The sequence below is a fragment of the Andrographis paniculata genome, unplaced genomic scaffold (assembly GCF_009805555.1).
Source record: "Andrographis paniculata isolate CXL003 unplaced genomic scaffold, ASM980555v1 Contig98END, whole genome shotgun sequence".
Classification (NCBI taxonomy): Eukaryota; Viridiplantae; Streptophyta; class Magnoliopsida; order Lamiales; family Acanthaceae; genus Andrographis; species Andrographis paniculata.
In genome coordinates this window covers 427,857-448,666 of record NW_026137637.1, presented here as the reverse complement: position 1 = coordinate 448,666, position 20,810 = coordinate 427,857, and the positions used below count along the sequence as shown (strand labels likewise).

At 27.5% G+C, this 20,810-nt stretch overlaps 2 protein-coding genes across 2 annotated transcripts; one reads left to right on the top strand and one right to left on the bottom strand.

The window, feature by feature from the left end:
* Positions 1-992: 992 nt before the first annotated feature.
* On the top strand, positions 993-3,868 carry LOC127243987 (pentatricopeptide repeat-containing protein At2g01390). The gene is made up of 2 exons (XM_051264258.1): positions 993-1,852; positions 2,814-3,868. The coding sequence occupies exons 1-2, from the start codon at positions 1,114-1,116 to the stop codon at positions 3,839-3,841; spliced, it is 1,767 nt and encodes a 588-aa protein (XP_051120215.1). The 5' UTR covers positions 993-1,113; the 3' UTR covers positions 3,842-3,868.
* A 3,160-nt stretch (positions 3,869-7,028) lies between these two features.
* LOC127243698 (ras-related protein RABC2a-like) lies at positions 7,029-11,454 on the bottom strand. The gene is made up of 6 exons (XM_051263847.1): positions 11,184-11,454; positions 11,011-11,079; positions 9,367-9,432; positions 9,028-9,149; positions 8,762-8,890; positions 7,029-7,290 (listed from the first exon to the last, which is right to left on the bottom strand). The coding sequence occupies exons 1-6, from the start codon at positions 11,338-11,340 to the stop codon at positions 7,180-7,182; spliced, it is 654 nt and encodes a 217-aa protein (XP_051119804.1). The 5' UTR covers positions 11,341-11,454; the 3' UTR covers positions 7,029-7,179.
* Positions 11,455-20,810: the final 9,356 nt, after the last annotated feature.

The following is a 20,810-nucleotide window of genomic DNA, read 5'->3' as shown; positions in this document are numbered from 1 at the left end:
TTTTTATTTTTTTTACTACAATCCAATATAATACTAATATTAAAAAATTTATGTACAAAAAGCAAACGTCACTTTTCCAACAAGACAAAAAGAGTAATACAAAATATAAAATATTTTATATAAAAATTAAAAAGAAAAAAAAAAAAAAAACTTCAACTACTCATTATAAAAAATAAAAAAAGTCATTACAATAAATTAAATATTCAACATAAAATAATATACTTTATATTTTTTATATAATTTTTTATATTACACACAAAAAAATCGTTTTATTTTAACTTTTGTTATTTTTTTTAAAAAAAAAATTAAATAAAAAAATAGTATAAAACTTTCTGAAAGTGTACATAAAAGTTCTTTGTTAATTATACTTTGGAATATGAAGACAATTTTTAAATACTTAAAATTAAATGTTAAAATAGTATAAATATTACTCTTTCAATTCCGATAAAATGTCCGAATTCTTGTAAATACGAGAATTTGAAGAAAATATATATAATTAATAAAATTTTAATTTATAAGTAATTAAAAAAATAATTATGATATAATATAATTAATTATAAATTAAAATTAAAATCATTAAATAATTTATTTAAAATTAAAAAAATTATGTATTATAAAATTTAAAAATATAGTTAAAATATATATATATAATATTTTTCTTTAAAAAAACCAATTATGTGTAAATGATCAAAATCAAAATGCATAGGGTGTGTTTACTTGTTCAATTTTTCATATAACTTTATTATTATTATTTTAATTTAAAAAATATCAAATTAAAATATTTATTTTTTATATATTACATTAAAATTTTATTTTACATTCAAAATATTAAATCAATACATATTTTTATTACATCAAACTATTATTTCAATTCAAAATTTAATATTCAAAATCAAAATCTTACAGATAAAATATATCCCTAAATATTTTACATATGTGGAATTATCGGAGTAATATTATAAACAAATAAATAAAAATAGAGTACAAGAAGAACAACCTTACCCGCATCCCCAAATCCAATTCACCCTCAAATTAGGGTTTCTGAACTCTGCAAATTCCCAATTCGAAAATAAATACCATCGCTCAATTGCCTCCAATGAAGGTCTCTTCTCTATGTTTTCTCCCCAAAATTCCCATCGATTCCTCCAAAAATTGAAACCTTTCTTCCTCGCCGTCCCCCGGAGGTACTTATCGCTGAAAATCGCCGACCGCCGGCAACCCATCAGCCACCAAAACATCGGACATCGCCGCCGCCCAAAAGCTTCCGCCAAAAACCATGTCGAAGAGCCAAAAATCTACGCCAAGGAGAAGATCTCAAAAATCTACAACATTCTCAAGTATTCGGCTTGGGATTCCGCACGCGAGCAGCTGGAGAATCTCCCATTCAAACTCGATTCGTTCACCGTCAATCAAGTCCTCAAGGCGCACCCTCCGATGGAGAAGGCTTGGCTGTTCTTCAATTGGGCGGCGCGGCTGAGGAATTTCAAGCACGATCAGTACACCTACACGACAATGGCGGACATTTTCGGGGAAGCCGGGCGGATTTCGTCGATGATGTATGTGTTCGAGGAGATGAAGGGGAAAGGCGTCAAAATCGACGTTGTTACCTACACTTCATTGATGCATTGGGTGTCGAACAGCGGCGACATCGCCGGAGCTATTGAATTGTGGAAGGAAATGCGTGGGAAGGGGTGCCGGCCGACGGTGGTGACGTATACTGCTTGTATGAAGATATTGCTTGATCATGGGAAGGTGGATGAGGCAGCTGGTGTGTATAAGGAGATGCTCGAATGTGGCCTTGCTCCGAATCGTCGAACATATACTGTGATCATGGATCATCTTGCTTGTTGTGGTGAGTGAGGTTTGTCCATTTGGTTTTTTGAGATTTTGGAAATGTGGTTGTTGATTTTGATTTGAATGCAATTTGAAAGGTGTTAGAATTCGAATTCGATGTCGGTTCTTATATGTTTGTAGGTGTTTGGTTGGGAAGATTTGGAGTTCGATTTGAATGTAGTTTTGAAAGGTATTAAGGGCGTTTGGTACATAAAATGGAATTGAATAGAAAAAAAGAATTGAACATAGAATAAAGAAAAGGAATTAATTGTTTTGTTCCTTAAAGCAGAAAATTCAATTGATAAATATAAAAAATGCAACTACCTGGATGATTAATCGGACAAAAGAGTTTTAACTAGTGAGAATCTGGAAGATATATTTTTGGTGGTTTTTTTTGTTTAAATAATAATTTAGATACGATGATTTGTAAGTTGAAATTTTACTTTAATTTATTTCTATTTATCTGGATATGGGAGATAAATGATAACGTTCCGACTCTCAATTCCATGTACCAAACACACCCTAGGATTCGAATATGTTGTTAGTTCTTTTAGGCTGTGTTTGGTTGGAGGGATTTAGCTTAAAGTGTTTCAAATGTCTATTAGAATCAATAGTTTGTTTGGCAAGGTGATGGATTTTTAACTTTCGGAAAGTTGGTTTGGATTCGAATTCATTCCCTTTAATGTTTTAAATATTCTTTATATTGTGACATTTTTGGTGTGTTTGTTTGAGGGTTTGGATGTTGGGATTGAGATTTGAATTTGAATAGTTGTATGATGTGATATAAATAGATGTTGATGTTGATGTGATGTTTTGAATATAAAATCAAACGGAATATTTTTAGTACCTATCGAAGCATTGTGTGACATGCGGATTTGATCATATTGATGGATACGAAGCTCCCGGTTAGGAGATTTTTTAGTGCTCGAGGATTGCTGGTTAAGTTTGATTGTGGTATTAATGCCGGTTAATTTTTTCAGGAAAGTCCGTGGAAGCTTTGGAGATATTTAACCAAATGCAAGACGCTGGCGAGCACCCTGATAAAGCCGCGTGCAACATTTTGATCGAAATCTTTTCACAAAGAGGCGAAATATCGGCGATAATGAAAGTTCTCGAGTACATGAAGGCGAATTTCTTAGTCCTCCGTCATCCGGTGTATCAAAAAGCAGTCGAAGCTTTCAAAATCGCCGGGGAATGCGATGCCCTTTTGAGAGAAGTCAATCGACACTTTTCCGAAGAACACTCGGACGAAGACACCGCTGAATCTGATCCGAAACCTCCCGGCGACTTCGATGCGGAGAACGCTCTCGTTCGGCACTTAACAAGTAAGCGAAATCTCGCTGCGATCGACTCTTTGCTTGCCGAAATGACGGAAAGTCGCAGCGTTCGATTAGAGAGCAGTGTCGTCTCGAAAATTATTGAAATGAACGGTGCTTGCGGCAGGGAAAACGGCGTTCTGTTGGCTTACAAATACAGCGCGACGGCCGGCGTCGATCTTGACTGCGTCGCGTATCTTACGTTATTAGGATTGTTCGTCCGAGGTAATTCGTTTCAGAAAATCGTCGAAATTGTCGATCAAGTGTCGAAAAAAGGCTTTTCTCTCGGCGACCATTTGAATTCGTGCATAATTCGCCGCCTTGGTCGCGGCAAAGAAGCTGTTTTGGCGGCAAAAGTTTTCGATTTATTGCGTGAAGAAGATCGGGGTTGTTCTGTCTACACAGCTTTGATCGACGCTTATTTTGCGTCGGGAGATTCGGAGAGAGGACTCAAAACTTTCGAAAGAATGAAAGACGATGGCGTCGATGTCGCGTTAGGAACGTACGACGTGTTGTTAGGTGGTCTTGAAAAATGCGGTAGAACCCGGCAACGGGATTATTACATGAAGGAGAAGAGTTCGATGATGCGTGCCGGAAGATCCTCCCGGAGTTCTTCGCCGGCCGGAAACTTGTGCGATGTTATGTTCGCCGGCGGGTTTATGTTGAACCATACTAAGATTATGCATCATTGAATTGGAGTGTTTTTTATTTTTATTTTACTATTTAATTTTTACAGTAATGTACGTTACCAAAAATAATAATAATAAATATAAAATATATTATTAAAAAAAAAAAACCCTTCAAATAATCAGAAATTAAAAAGTCAAATATTCACCTTAATAATGTAGGATATTTTATATAAGATTTCACTTGGAAATTTAATCACACTAGTCTACTCTTATTATAAATCAATAACGTAATCAATCTAAATCTAACAAATCTAAAACTAAATATCGAAGATCTCTAGACAATATTAAATTTGAATTCATACAATAATAATATTCAAATTGAAAATAAACAAACATTTACCATAAGACCATTGGAACAAAATTAAATACAAGATCACAAACCAAAACCAAAAAATTTAAAATAAATAAAAACAAATGAGAAGACTTATTCCTATATTCATGTCTTACAATAAGCAATTATTATTATTTAACAATAATAAAAATAATAATACAAAATATTTCATCGATAATTATTTTCACCAATTATATTTCTTTAGTAGTGTCGCATTCCCTATCGGCATTTCGAGATAAAATCCATCGACTTTTGCGTGCCATTGTCTAGTGTAGTAGTCTTCGCCGGATATTTGGGTTCTTGTTTTCCAGTAAATACTTCAAAAGCTTGAGTTTTCGATCCCCACCAAAAACGACAAAAATATAAAGTCGTCTAAAAATAATTCTCGCAAAATCTCCAAGAAAAAAATTGATTTTTCACCAATGTTTTATATCCAAAGTCGGTATCCTTTGGGGCACAATGAATTTGTACGGGATCAGAGAGATCGTTAAATTTGTACGAACAAACGACGGTATATTCTTTAAATTTAATTTTCTACTTTCAAATGTCTACATACTATATTAATTTGAAATCATTTCAGATGCATCCAGGAAGCACGTAGGATTGCACGAGGAAAATGGAATGAACTTTCTCGACCGCACCAAGAAAATTGAGAACTTCGAAACTTTTACTTTCACTGTTTTTGTAATTTGCATTGCATTCATTTTAAAACTTTCTTGCATGTAGCATTAGCATTAATTTTACGTCCTGGGATATGCATCCTTAGATTTTCATACAAAATTTCATATGGATTATTAATCGAAAACTAACTATCATGTTTTTTTATAATAATGTAGGTATGCGATCGTGGGCATTGCGAGGGCCGACGAGGATGCATTTGATCCATATTATGAACAAACGACATGTTATTTAAATTTAATTTTCTACTTTCAAATGTATACATGCTTATATTTATTTTAAATTATTTAAGATGCATTAGGGATGCACGGAGGATTGCACGAAGGAAACGGAAATGGATTATCTTGACCGCACTAAAAAAGGGAGAACTTCGAAACTTTTACTTTTACTGTTTTTGTAGATTTGCATTGCATTTAGCATTAGCATTAATGTTACGTCTCAGGACATACATGCTTAGATTTTCATACAAAATTTCATACGAATTATTAATCGCAAACTAACTATCATGTTTTTGTATTATGTGTAGGTATGCTGGCCGACGGGGATGCATTTAATCCATATTATGAACAAATGACGGTATGTTTTCTAAATTTAATTTTCTACTTTTAAATGACTGCATACTTATATTTATTTGTTATCATTTCAGATGTATTCGGGAAGCACGGAGGATTATGCGAGGGAAATGGAATAAATTTTTTCGACCGCACCCAAAAATATAGGGAACTTCAAAACTTTTACTTTGACTGTTTTTGTATATTTGCATTTCATTCATATTAAAGTTTTCTTGCATTTAGCATTAACATTAATTTTACGTCCCGGGACATACATGCTTAGATTTTTATACAAAATTTTATACGAATTATTAATTGCAAACTAACTATCTTGTTATTGTATTCTGTATAGGTATGCGGTCGTAGACATTGCGGGGCCGACAAGAATGTATTTTATCCATACTATGAACAAACGGCGGTATGTTCTTTAAATTTAATTTGCTACTTTCAAATGTTTACATACTTATATTCATTTAAAATCATTTCAGATGCATTAGGGAAGTACAGAGGATTACACGAGAAAAACGAAATTTCAACTCAAAATTCAAACCCTCAAACAAACACACCGTAAAAATTTTTAGTTTACAATAATGCTTTTACTTATTTTTTCTAAATTCCTAATTAAAATATATAAATAAGTAACAAAGTGTCAAAATCATAGTATTTGTTTATTTTATTTTCAACAATTTATTTTTATTCATTTAGAATATCATACTCATATTTTGAATACAAAATTAATTTTCAATACTACATCCGTCAAGTCAGAAAGTATACATTTTTATATTTTGGGTTATCCAATTAAAAAGTAACTATTTCATAAAATACTTTATTTTTTTCCACAATGTAATACCCCCGAAGTTGAGCCGGTGCTAGGCTAACTCCCGTAGATGACCCGGTGTCAGGACATCTAAGATTGAATATAAATTAAATGAATTGAATAGACTACTTATGTCAATAATGTGCACATTCCTTTTCAGAAGCCCTACTTAAAGAACTTCAGAGTTAAGCTTGCTCCAGAGTAATTTGAGGATGAGTCCCCCCGAAAAGTCTCTCAGGGTGTGCGTGAGTGAGAATAAAGCACAACCTGTGGGGTCAGTCTATAATCCCGACAAAGCACCATCATATACTTTTGTACGAAAAAGGAAGGACAAATTATCTTTATACTACCTTTAACTTTCCGCTACCATTAAAATACTATTGTTTTTTAAATTCTATGTCAAAAGTAAATATATACTTATTAGCCAGACAGAGAAAGTATAATATAGAAAATGAAAATGAAAATAAGTATTTGATTTAACATTTTTTGAAGAAAAATGTTGAATGAATAGTAAAAATTTTAAAAAATTTCCAAAAGAACATGTGTATATTTTGGGGTTTGGATTTTGAGTTGAAATTTGAATTAGAATAGTTATTATATTATATAAATAGATATTGATGTGTTTGTTTTGGAGTTTGAATTTTGAGTTGAAATTTGAATTAGAATAGTTGTATTATATTATATAAATAGATATTGATGTGATGTTTAGAATGTAAAATTAAAAATTTTTAGTATATTATGAAAATAAAAAATAAGTGTTTTATTTGATTTCTTAAGGAAAAAATTTATATGAATAGTAGAAGTATTTCCAAATCCTTGAAACAAACACACCCTTTAAATAATCCGAAAATAAAACAAATTAAATGAATGTCGAAAAATAAATGACATAGCCCTGTACATACATATGTAACAAACACCGTAGAAAAGACTTGCAAGATTAATACAAAACCGGGTTTATCGACAACTAGAGGCAACAGTTGACACTATGTTGCGCTTCGAAAACTTCCTTTTGCTTCAAAATTTGGTTCTTCACCGGAGTAGAGCCTTTTTCTAGTAGACTCGGTTTCTCTAGTATCTGAAATGCAACATGTTCGTTAAAATGTACAGAAACTACGAAACATTTTAAAGACCAATTTGATCGTAAGAATTGTTTTCCAAATACTTTTGCCCGAAAAATACAAAATATAAAGATATGGATAGTTAACCAAAAAAGAGTACAGTGATAGGATTAGGAAAACAAATTAAAACTTTAACCTACTTGGAAGTCGCAGAAATTTATACTTATTTGAAAGCTCGATGAATTCTAATCAAGTAGAGACAACAAAATTTTGTTATGAAAAACAAATATCCGAAAAACTTCTTCTATAGACGGCGGTTATGGTGCTATTGATAGCACGGTAATATATATCAGATTATACATTAGATATAAATTTACAGTACACATATAAAGTAAAATTGACAACACATACTAATAGTTTATACATCATATATTGTTTATTATATTTTTTCAATACTAGATATCTTCATATGTGGTGATCGGGACAATCAGCATGGTATTAATAAGTCCTCAATCAAGTGTTCTATATTATTCAAAACATAGATTTATTTTCTTTGAAAAACAAGTTGAGCGCCTAATACTAAGATTCTTTAACTTTATCACGCTCAGTGCTCAACTCAAGATCAATCATATTCCACGCATTACCTATGAAAAATTTATTTGATGATTTTTACCGGATATCTTTGGTTTTGGTTTTAGTTTCAATTTAAATAGTATTTTCGTATAGTATTTTGTAAAAGATAAAATAATATTTCCTTCATCTCAATTTTAAAGTACTATTTTTACTATTTTTATTTGTATCATTCAAATTTTTTTTTCCTATATTATTAAAAATAATCATATACTAATACAAAAATATCTTTTAATTTTTATATAAATTACAAATATATAATAAATACAATTATTTTGTATACTTCATAAAGTACAAATAGCAAAAATATAAAAATAATCTTACACATTTCATTAGTTAATAAAATATTATTATTTTTTAATCTACTATAAAACCAAAAGACTATTTGGATTGAGAAAAATAGAAAACATATTTTCATTGAAAAAACATGCACATTGAATAGAGATGTAAAAAAAAACTAACAGATTACATGGATTTTCTTTTCTAAAGTCTTGTTTTTCACATTAAATGACTCTCGTAAACTATCAATTGAAGCACTTCCTCCATCCCGGCTACGGTTTCTCATTTACGGTAGACATGGGAATTTACGAGGGATATAATTAGTGAATAATTAATAATGTATTAGTGAAAATAATTATCGTATAATAAAATAATTTTAAATTAAGATTAAGATAACTAATTAGTCTAATTAAAATTAAGAAAATTAAAAAATTTTAAAATGAGATTAAAGTGTATAATTCTTTTCAAAAAATGAAAATGACATAATAAGTGAAACAGACATAAATGAAAAGGTGGACAACGATAGGTAGGGCTAGAGTATTTAATATTTATAGTCCATCAAAAGTAAAAGAAGCATACCTTCACAATGAGTTCCTTGAAGCAATTCTTCACATTTGCTTGAGTCTTGGCACTACACTCGACGAATAAACATCCGTGCTCCTTTGCAAGGGCCATTCCTTCTTCCGTAGTAACAACCCGCTCGCTATCCTAAAACCAAGTTTTACGGCTAATTACTATACTCGCTCTTAATACCAATATATATATATATATATGTATGTATGCAAACAATCGAAGTTGAAAAAAAATTAAGGATCACGACGAGATGCCGGGTTAATGGATTTTACCCTATCGACTTTATTGCCAACGAGTAACTTGACACAATCAGGATTTGTGCAGTATCGTTCGAGCTCCTTCATCCATGTCTTGGATACGCTTGTGTACGTCTCTCGTCTTGTTACATCATACACTGAAATGATTTTCTCCAAAAGCAAGTTAAGATACTAAAAAACAGAACCACAAGTAGACAATCATCTTGACAAAATTATCAAAAAAAATCTTCATTAAGCATATATGCAAGGAAATTAAATAAATAAATATTCGATACGCTTCCTAATTAATATTATAAAAAATACAATATATATTTGTTTACATAAAATATATTATGCTAAAGAATATATTTTTACCGAGGATGATTCCATGTGCTCCTCTGTAATAAGAGCTCGTCAGTGTTCCAAATCTTTCCTGTCCGGCTGCATGACAAATGGTAATAAAAACAGATTACATAAACCGAAATTGAAGAAGTCATTAGACATGGAATTAAATAGAAATCCCTTTAAAAATAAGATAAAATACAGCCGAGGAGCATACCATCGAGTTAGTATCAGAAAATATACTTATAGTAGCCGAGTAAAACCACCAATTCAGAACAATCCATTTACCACAATTTAATCAACTAATCTCTTTAAACTTCGCTTTTCATTAAAAGGTGTCACTCTAGTCGAGGAATTTCACATACTATGAATATTTTTCTTCCTAATAATCAAGCGTCTCATTTTCTATCGTGAAAAATAACCACATCACTTTAAAAATCACGGAGATTCTACATACTTCAACCATATGATTCAAGTGAATCTACCATTTTTTTATGCTATACAAGAACAAATTAAATCATGATCATAATTTAGCAATATCAATCCCGGCTATCAGCAATCGAGTCATACATACCATTAATAAAGCAACCCTTACATTAACTTTTACCCCAAACCTCATCACATAAAAGTATCGATCAAGTAACATTTGGATAATACTATACCACTTTTGTCTTTATAAAAGTTTATATCTCAGCCTTTTACTTCCTCGGTAGATTAACTAGCATCAATCAAAAACCATTCATTAATAATCAGCAACAACCACAAGAATCAGGTGTTGCAAATGATCTAAAATGGTTCCAGTTGTCATATGTCGTCGACTAATTATTCATTTTGTTGTCAATTCTCGCAATATTGTTAAACAATATCTGAACCGAATTCAAACCATCACTACACAACACCAAGTCAATAAATCTTCAATAGCTGGTATTATATATAACCTGCAATTCAATATATTTTGAAGACTAATGAAGTACAAAATACAAACAATATGGAAAATAATTCATATACTAATATATACTCCCTCCATCCCAATACAATAGTCTTGTTTACCATTTTTGTCCGTCTCAAAACAATAGTCTCATTTTCATAAATAATCATATCACTATAAAACTATCTTTACCTTTTCATTATTATTGCACAATTGCCACTACTTTTTACACTAATACACTCACAAGACAAAAAAGTCTTTTACCCTTACTTTTTACCTACTACCAATATAATATCAATATTTCTTAAATCTCGTATCAAACACAACCAAAACTATAATTTTTGGACGGATCAAATATATACGAATAAAATATGAACTGGCAGTAAATAGTAACACCCTAGACAACTCATGCTGGGCGCATATCTAAATAACATACCATACAAGATCCTAATATTTATTTGGAACATCAATCCCAACAACTAACAACTATGTTCCATTTAAAATTTAAATTCAAAAACTAATTTGACTTGATAAAAAATAACTTCATCAAAGCTGTAAACAAATGTAATCTATGGACTCAAACAAAATTCACCAAAACTGCAGGAATATTTAAAAAATAATAATAAATAAATAAACAAATTCAAGTTCCAATCAATTCAATAGTTACTGCAAATGAATAAACAAAAACATTTTGAAATCAAAATCAAAATCAAAATCAAATTCAAAATCCATAGATTAGCTGAGCTCACCTGTATCCCAAATCGTCAGTTTCAATCTCTTCCCTCCACAACTCATAAACTTTATCTTGAAGTCCACTCCTGTTCGTCATCCACAATCCAATCAAATTCCGAAATTATAAAAACCAGAACAAATTATACACTAATTAAGCAATTAATCAACAAACATATCTATATATATATACCGATGGTCGGGGTGAGATCCTGATGAAACTCGTGGTTGAAATCGTCGGAAACGAAGCTGAGGAGCAAGCTGCTCTTGCCGACGGCGGAATCTCCGATCAACAGAAGCTTGAAGGAGCAATCGTAGCCGAGGCCGCAGTACCGATTAGTCCTTCCCATCTTCAACGCATCTTCAATTTTTTCCTCAAAAAATTCAAAAATCAAACTGCTGTTGGAGGGAGAAAATCCAAAAATGTCTCGTCGATCGTTTTCATGGAGACGGTTGTGCTCATCATAATCACAAATACGAATACTGAAATATATACGCTACTGATCTTGTACACGCGCCGGCACCATCACGCAGACAACACAGCACACACTTGTGGGGCCCACACCTGACTCACCACCTCATTTATTTCCCGCATTTTTTTAATTTTTATTTTTAAATAAATGTGTTTTTTATTTTTAAAAATTCGAGAGAGGGAGTCCGTCTAATAGTTACGCTTGTATAATTTTATTTTTTTTTTCCCCAAATATCCTATTATTAGTATTATAAGATATTAATAAAAATATTTTTATAATTTTTTTAATTTATATTATATTTTGATATAATAATTAATATTTAACGATCAACATGCCAAAAGTAAATGAAAGCTTAGAGTCGGACGAAGATATTATTTTTTAATATTATTTTCCAATCTCATTTTTTAATACAACAATTTAAGTAAAATATAATGAATAAATAATTAATAAAAATATTAATAAAAATAATTATTTTATAATAAAATTAATTATAAATTAATATTGAAATAATTAAAAATATAATTAAAATTAAAAAAATTATAAATTATAAAATTAAAAATCTAATTAAAATGTATAATTATATTTTTTTTGAAAATATACAAATATAATAAAAATAACAAAAATAAAAATAATGAACAAAAAAGGTAAAACAGAAAAAATATAATTTTTTAATATTAATTTAAATATTTATTTTATATTTATTATATTATATTAAATAATAATTTTATATTTAAAACATCAAATCAAACTATTATTTAAATTTAAAATTTTACTATTTTAACCTAACATTCAAAATTTATCTAAACAAACACACCTCTAATTTGATTTTGTGATTTGATTTTTAAACAGTATTTTCTTTGATTTTTAAAAAAATACTCCATATTTATATATATATATATATATTTGTAATTTTTTATTTAGTAAAAGATTTTATTGGTGTTTGATTTTGATTGAAACTTAAATCACTGTTTTTTCAAAATTAACATTTTCTAATAAAAATATAGTGTTTACTATGTTAAATAAAAATTATAAATTTTACTATTATAAGACAAATACAACCTTATTTATGTTTTTTTTTAAAAAAAAAAAATACACTCTTAGATAATATTATTTCATTGAATATTTAATATATAGTAATATTAATACTTTTTTTAAAAAAATAATTAAATAGTATATTTTTCATTAAAAAATTATGTATTAAAAATAAATACTCCATTCGTCCTATTGAAATATTAGCCTTTTATATTTTTGTATGTTTCAAAATAAGTTATCATTTTTTAATTTAGTAATTGTACTACCTATTTAACGTAATAAATACTATTTCAACTTACAATATATTACACAAATAGAATTACTTTTATATTACACAATATTAATATGAGTATTTTTGTCTTTTTTACTACTGTAGACAAAAAAATTGTGTTATTTTTAATAAATACTTGTACAAATTATATTTAATTTGAATTTAAAGTGGGTCCTATTCTCTAGATGAGTCCTTTGATTCTCCTTCCGGGTTGATTTATTTTCCAACTTGGTTTTCGATGGCTTCTTTGATCCGAAGAGGTTTGATCTTCAGTTTGACTTTGCCGGCTTTTGGAGGGTTTTGGTCTCCGTGCGGGCTATTTGATCGTCGGCTTTGGATTTGATGTCTTTTTTAGACGATCCGAGGCTTTGATATTTAATTTGGCTTTGCCGCTTTTGGAGGACTTTGGTCTCCGTATTGGCGATTTGATCATCGTCTTTGGATTTGTTGTCTTCTTTAGACAATCTGCGACTTTGACCTTCGCTTTGGCTTTGCCGCTTTTGGAGGGCTTTGGTCTCCGCGTTGGCGATTTGATCATCGTCTTTGGCTTTGTTGTCTTCTTTAGACGATCCACAACTTTGATCTTTAGTTTGTCTTTTCCGCCTTTTGGAGAGCTTCGATCTCCGTGTGGGCGATTTGATCTTCAGCTTTGGATTTGATATCTTCCGCAGCTTTGATCTATGATTTGTCTTTGCCGCTTTTGGAGGGCTTTGGTCTCCGTGCAGGTGATTTGATCCTAAGCTTTGGATTTGATATCCTCTTTAAACGATCTGTAGCTTTGATCTTTGAGAATGTGGATTTGGTGCTCCATAACGCTTTTAGCGGCATGTCCCTTTGACTTTTGGATCGAAGAGGACCGAGTTGTTGCTTTGGTGAAGAATGCGATGAACACCTCGAAGGTTTAGGATGAACTTTAGAGGCTTTCCCTTGGTTTTGACAAATTTCTCAACGGCTTTAAGAGCTTTGATCATTGAAGAGGTGGATATAGTGCTCCATAGCGCTTTTGGCGGCGTGTCCCTTTGACTTTTGGATCGAAGAGGGCCTGGTTTGCGCCTTTTATGAAGAACGCGACGAACATCTTGAAGCTTTGAGAGCGGCTTTTGAGGCTCTTCCTTGGCTTTGATGGATTCCTCGATGGCTTTGAGAGCTTTGATCCTTCCTCCGGCTCGGACACAAGACGAAGAACGTTAACTTCATCGATTCGTCAACCAATATTGGATCATTTGTCCAAATTAGTGACTTTCGACGAAGAACGCTTCGAATGACACGAAGAACAATACAGAGAGAGTCTAGAGACTTACCCCTTTGCTTGAATGCTCGATGCAACTTCGGTGTGTCAAATGAACTGACCATAGCTCCTATTTATAGGGGATTGGTGGTCTTGGCTTCCTTTTTGGATGGTGCCACGTGTATGGAAAGATTTTATAATCTTTCCTTTTCCATCGGATGTTGTTTTCCATTTTTGACGGATTTGATTGTGCACCTTCCTTTCTCGCCAAAATCTTTATATCATTGTCTTTTTTGGAAGATATTAATTTATATACTTCCTTTATTGACAAGATCTTTATATCATTGTCTTGTTTGGAAGATATTAATTTATATATTTCCTTTATTGACAAGATTAATTTATTTTGCTGCCAAATTTATTATGGCTCTATTTATGCACGTAATATTTGTACGATATCTTCCATTTTAAGCATATTTTGCATTAATGGTTGATATTTATTGTACGAAAATTAACATATGTGCATAATTAAATACCATATATTTATTTTATTGGAATTTTATTTTCTTCCAAAACATATGATATCTAATTGATTTTAGACATATATTTTTAGTGTCTACAACTATAATCCAATATAATATTAATATTAAAAATTTTATTTGAAAAAAGCTAACGTCACCTTCCAACGGGATAGAGGGAGTATATTGATTATATATATATATATATATATATATGTAAATATCTAATTAATCTAACTAGTTTTTTGGATAGTGATTGGGGCCGGCCTGATGTCAAGATAATATTTTATCAATTTTCCTTTTATTATTACAGCTATATTTGCGTTTGAATTTCTAATTTTAATTTAAAATAATATTAATACAATCTTTTATAAAAAGTAATATTTTTCATTAATATTATTCAATTAAATAATATTAAATTATATTCAAACACACCTGACATATTTTATTATAATAATAATAATAACAATATATAGAATTAAAAGTATGTTATTCCTTTATAAATTGTCTATATTATTGTTATTAAGAAATTAATTAAAATATAATTAGTAATTAATTAATAAGTATATTAGAAAAATAATTATAAATTAAAATGAAAAATAATTAAATAATCTAATTAAAATTAAAAAAATTATAAATTGTGAATTTTAAAATTTAATTGAAGTATAATCATATTTTGAAAAAGAAAAGAAGAAATTATGTGAGAACTAAAATATAAAATATGAAATGTTCATGTGAGATTGAAAATAAATTTTAAGGGTTTATTAATTCTTTCTTTTTTCAATATTTTTAAAATTATACTCCTCCGTGATATTTAATTTATCTTATATTTTTATTTTTTTTTCTCCTAATTTGTTATTTTTTATTTTTAAATATAATTATACATTTTAATCACATTTTTTAAATTTATAATTTATATTTTTTATTTTAATTAAATTATCTTAATTTTAATCTTTAATTATTTCTATTAAATCATAATTATTTACACTAATATACTTCTTAATTAATTACTAATTACAAATCTAAGCTAAATAGAACAATTTACCTCTGGATGGAGAAATATATATATCTTTCAACTGAGGTTCTTTGTTAGTTTTTAACTATTTCATCGTATTATTTTTTTTCTAAAAAATATTAAATTATATATTTATTTTTTATTTATTATATTTTATTAATATTTATTTTTATATTTAACATATCATATTAATATATATTTATATCATATCAAATAATTATTTCAATTAAAAAGTTTTATTATTTATAACTCAATTTCAAAGGCCAAACCCACAAGGCTACAACTAAATACAACTTCGTTTGCATGATTATTAAATACTATTAAATTTAAAATAATAATAATTTAAGTGATGTCTAATGGTGTATTTGTTTCGGGGTTTTGAATTTTTTGTTCGAATTTAAATAGTAAAATTTTTTTAAATTGAGAGTAGTTAGTATAATGTGATATAGATAGGTGTTGTTATGATATTATAAATATAATTTAATTTTTACTATAATATAAATAATAAATAATAAATAATAAATATTTTATTTGATATTTTTTTAACTAATTTTTTTTGTGAATAATAAAAATCTTGAAAACAAAATGTGATAAAAAGAACACATCCTAAAATATATTCGGTTTCTATTTAAAATTTATATTGATATTATTTAATCGGCATCAATTTTTTTTTTTTTTAAAAAATGTTATATTTTTTCACAAAATATCACTTAATTACATCCGAATACCATTTGTTTTTATAATTTTTGTAACCTCTTTTTTAATATATATATATATATATAATGTTTAATAAAAATTGATCAAAATATAATGTTCAACCATTTCAGAAATAGTAGTAAAAATAAAGACCTTCAAGCAAATAAATCAATAATATATTTAAGCCGTACAATTAAATTTTGGGGTTTTATTTAGATAAATATTTTTATGTTTTGATTTATTTTTTTAATAGTATATAATTGGATCATTGATGTAAAACTTTATGGGATAAAATAAGTAATTGATAGTGATTTTAAAATTGATAATGGACAATTTATTAGGTAGTAGACGAGGCGGATGTATCTGAGGGCAAGGGAGGCTCCAGCCCACCTCTCCCACCCCACTCTTTTTAATTTTTAATTTTTTATTTTTATTTTATAATATATAATATAAAAAATAATAAACAAATTAAAAAAAATTACTAAAAATTGATAGAGTATTTATATAAAAATTTAAATTTTAAATAATAATAAAAAATTATATCATAATACTCGTTTGATGCTGTAAAAATAGATATGAACAAAAAAAGTAATAAATAATAATTAAAAAAAATCTTCAAAAAATTCTCAGCCAAATACACAGGAGATGATATTTTTAAGAGCTATTTTTTTTAATAAATGTCTTTACTATTTATCAATTTCATATAATACAAAATTCATCAGGTAATATGCAGTTATCACTGCAGATTAATATTTTGCAAGATTTTCGAAATATGATAATTTCATTGATAAAATTATTGGATAACAAATAGATGATGATTGTTTCGAAATTTGAAAAATTAGCCCCCTTCTCATCCCTGGTTCCACCTCTGGTAAGTAAAAATATGTAAAATGATTTTAAACTTGAATACGGGATATTTAGGTAAAATTATTATTCGGGAAAAAATCATTTTTTGGTTCAAATATAAACAAAAAAAATTCATCAATTTTAGTCTTAATATAAAAATTTTATCAATTTTTGTCTCAATATAACCAAAACTCATCATTCTTTGTCTCAATATAAGATTTTTACCAATTTTAGTCTCAATATAACAAAAACTCATCATTTTTTGTCCAAATATAATCAAACCTTATCTTTTTTGGTCCCACCGTCAACAAACTGATGGAAAATGCTAACGTGAACTTGCAAGATTGTGCAATTTCTTCAAATATAAATATAAGGTTTGATTTCTTTTCACGTCAACATTTTTCGTCGGTTTGTTGACGGTGGGACCAAAAAATATAAGGTTTGATTATATTGAGACAAAAAATGATGAGTTTTTATTATATTGGGACTAAAATTGATAAAAATTTTATATTATGACCAAAAATGATAAGTTTTGGTTCTATTGAGATAAAAAATGATAAATTTTAATTTTATTGGGACCAAAATTGATAAAATTTTTATATTAAAATCAAAATTGATGAATTTTAGTTATATTAGAACTAAAAATAATTTTTTCCTTTATTATTTATATAGTATTAGAATCAGGACTTATTGTATTTGAGTCCCATTGGCCCATTCATGCAAAATTTTAATAATTTTGGTGGACAAAATTTTTAATATATATATATTAAATTTAAAATATTTTAAATAAGACACTTTGACCAAGAAAATAGTTGGAAGTTTAGCTAAACAATCATACCTACCCCCATCCATCTTAATTCATGAAATTGTATTTCAATTAATAATTAATAAAATCAAACCTCAAACTTCAACCAGCATTACACTTTGGGTGTGTTTGTTTGGGTGTTTGGATTTTGAGTTGGAATTTGAATAGTAAAAATTTTGAATTTGAATAGTTGTATGATGTGATATGAATAGGGATTGATGTGATGTTTTAAATGTAAAATTAATTTTTAGTATAATATAAAAAAATAAAAAAATAGGTATTTAATTTAATGTTTTTGGGGAGAAAAAATTGGATGAATAGTAAGAATTTGGATGAAAACTTGCAAACAAACACACCCTTTATTGCCTTTCGTACATATAATGAAATTTCACATAAATATGAGAATAGAAAATAAAATTGAAAAGAAATGAAATTGAGTAAAAAAAAATAGAATTAATTGTTTTGTTTGGTAAAATAGAGAATTCAGTTGAGAAATGTAAAAAAAATACACCTATATGAATGAATAATAAGAATAAATGATTAACTGGATAAAAAAATTGTAACGAATGAAAATTCATAAAAAAAAATATTTTGGGTAACTTTTTTTTAAGAAAAAAAAAAACTTATAAATTATATACAATATTTTTTAAAATTATATTTTAGTACAATTTCTTAAAAAAAAATCGTAAAAACTAAATACTTTAACAATAAATTTAATTTAATTTTTGTAAAATTAAAATAATATAACTTTATAAAAAGTATAAAAATTAAATAGTATAAAAAAGATTAAAAAAAAATAAAAATATATATATTTTAATATCATTTTCATTTCTCTGCATATAAGAGAAAAATAAAAATAAAGAGACGAAAATTATTTATTTATCAAATTCCATTTGTTTGACTCAAGTGAAATAAGACAATTTTCATTTATTTGACCTCATTTCTCTATAAGTACTCAACAGTTTGAACAACACACATTGAACTTGGGTGGCGTGGCGTTTGGTACAAAGAATTGCAGAGAAATATGAGTAGATAATAGAATTTGAGAGAAATAAAATTGAGTAAAAAATGCGAATGAATTTTGTTGTTTTGGTAAAACAAGATAATTCAATTGAAAAATGTAAAAAAAATGCAGCTATATGAATGAATCAAATAAGAATAAATGATTAACTAGATAGAAAAAGAGTTTTAACAATGAAAATTCATGAAAATAATATTTTTTGTGACTTTTTTTAAAAAAAAAACTTATGAATTATATACGATGTTTTTTAAGATTACATTTTAGTACAATTTTTTAAAAATCGTAAAACTTAAATACTTTAACAATAAATTAAATTTGATATTTGTAAAATTAAAATAATATAATTTTTTAAAAAAATATAAAAATTAAATAGTACAAAAAAGATAAAAAAAAATTTAAAAAATATATATTGCTACGTCATTTCTCTGTATACGAGAGATAAATGAAAAAAAGAAATGGAGATTTATTTCTCAAATTTCATTTCTCTAACTCAAACAAACAAGAGAAATGAAACCATTTCTATTTCTCTGACCTCATCTCTCTGTACCAAATGCACCATATTGAAAAGTAAAGTTTAAAATAGAAGGTTTTGTGTTTAAATAGAAGTTTGGTTAATTGTTAAAAGTTTAGAAAATTTTAATGATAGTTAAAAAAAAATAATTATTTGATGTAATATTTAATAAAAATATACATGTGATGTGATAATTTTTATTTATTTTTTAAAAAATATAATTATTGATAAATAATCAAAATTTCCAAAAATAGATAAATTTAGAAAGTCTGTTAAACTATTACTTCTTCCATCCATTCAAAATTTTTTATTTTTTTATTTTAGTCTGTCAATTCAAATCTTTCTTTTTTATTTAAATTACTTTTCAAAAAAATACTTTTATTTTATCATCGCATATTTTTATATCAGAAAAATAAAGATAAAATTGTTTTTATATACTTCCATCAAATATTAATATACATAAATTTGTATTTAATGAAAAATTTATTAATGGACATATATAAATTAGTTAATAAAAGAGCGAATTTGGGCCATAGCGTGGGCTTCTAGTCATTGACCTAAATTTCAGGTGCAAAGCCATTTTTTTTACTATATACTTTTTTATTATTTTAATCTATATATATATGACACACTAAATAATACTCCCTTTGTGATTGTTTTTTCTTTCTTTTTTTTTTTATTTTTATAAATTGACAAATTTGTTTTTAATTATATGATAAAGATGAAAAGTAATAAATGAATGAAGGGTAAAAATGTAAAATCTATATTTAACTATTCATTCTATTTTTTTCTTAAAAAATATTAAATCAAACACTTTTTTTTTTATTTTTTATATTCTTTTAAAAATTATTTTTACATTTAAAATATCACATCAATACCTATTTATATCATATCATACAACTATTTCAAATCAAAATTTTTTAATATTCAAATACCAACTCATAACCCAAACACTCAAATAAACACACCCTCAGTGGAACTACCAGAAATATGTAGAATTGTCTCAATTTTTTTTTTTTAAAAATTTATATAGATACGAAATAATTAATTGAACATTTTCAGTAATTGTCTCGAAACTTTTGCCGTGACCGTTTTATTGTGATAATTTGGAAAGTCACAAAATGGTGAGACAAATTATCTCGTCAAATTGACCGAGAGAATATCGAGACAACATATTGTCTCGAAAATACTCGTAAGCATCGTTGAGACTATATTTTATCTCGAATAATCGTGATAATTTATAAACTATGTTTTGTATCCAATTGTTGTGATAATTTTCGAAACTATTTTTGTCTCGAATGACCATGAAAGTTTTTTAGACTATTTTGATTCAATTTGCCATGATAAATTCCGAAAATATGTTATCTTAAACGGACATAACAATTTTTGAGATTATACAGTCGTAAA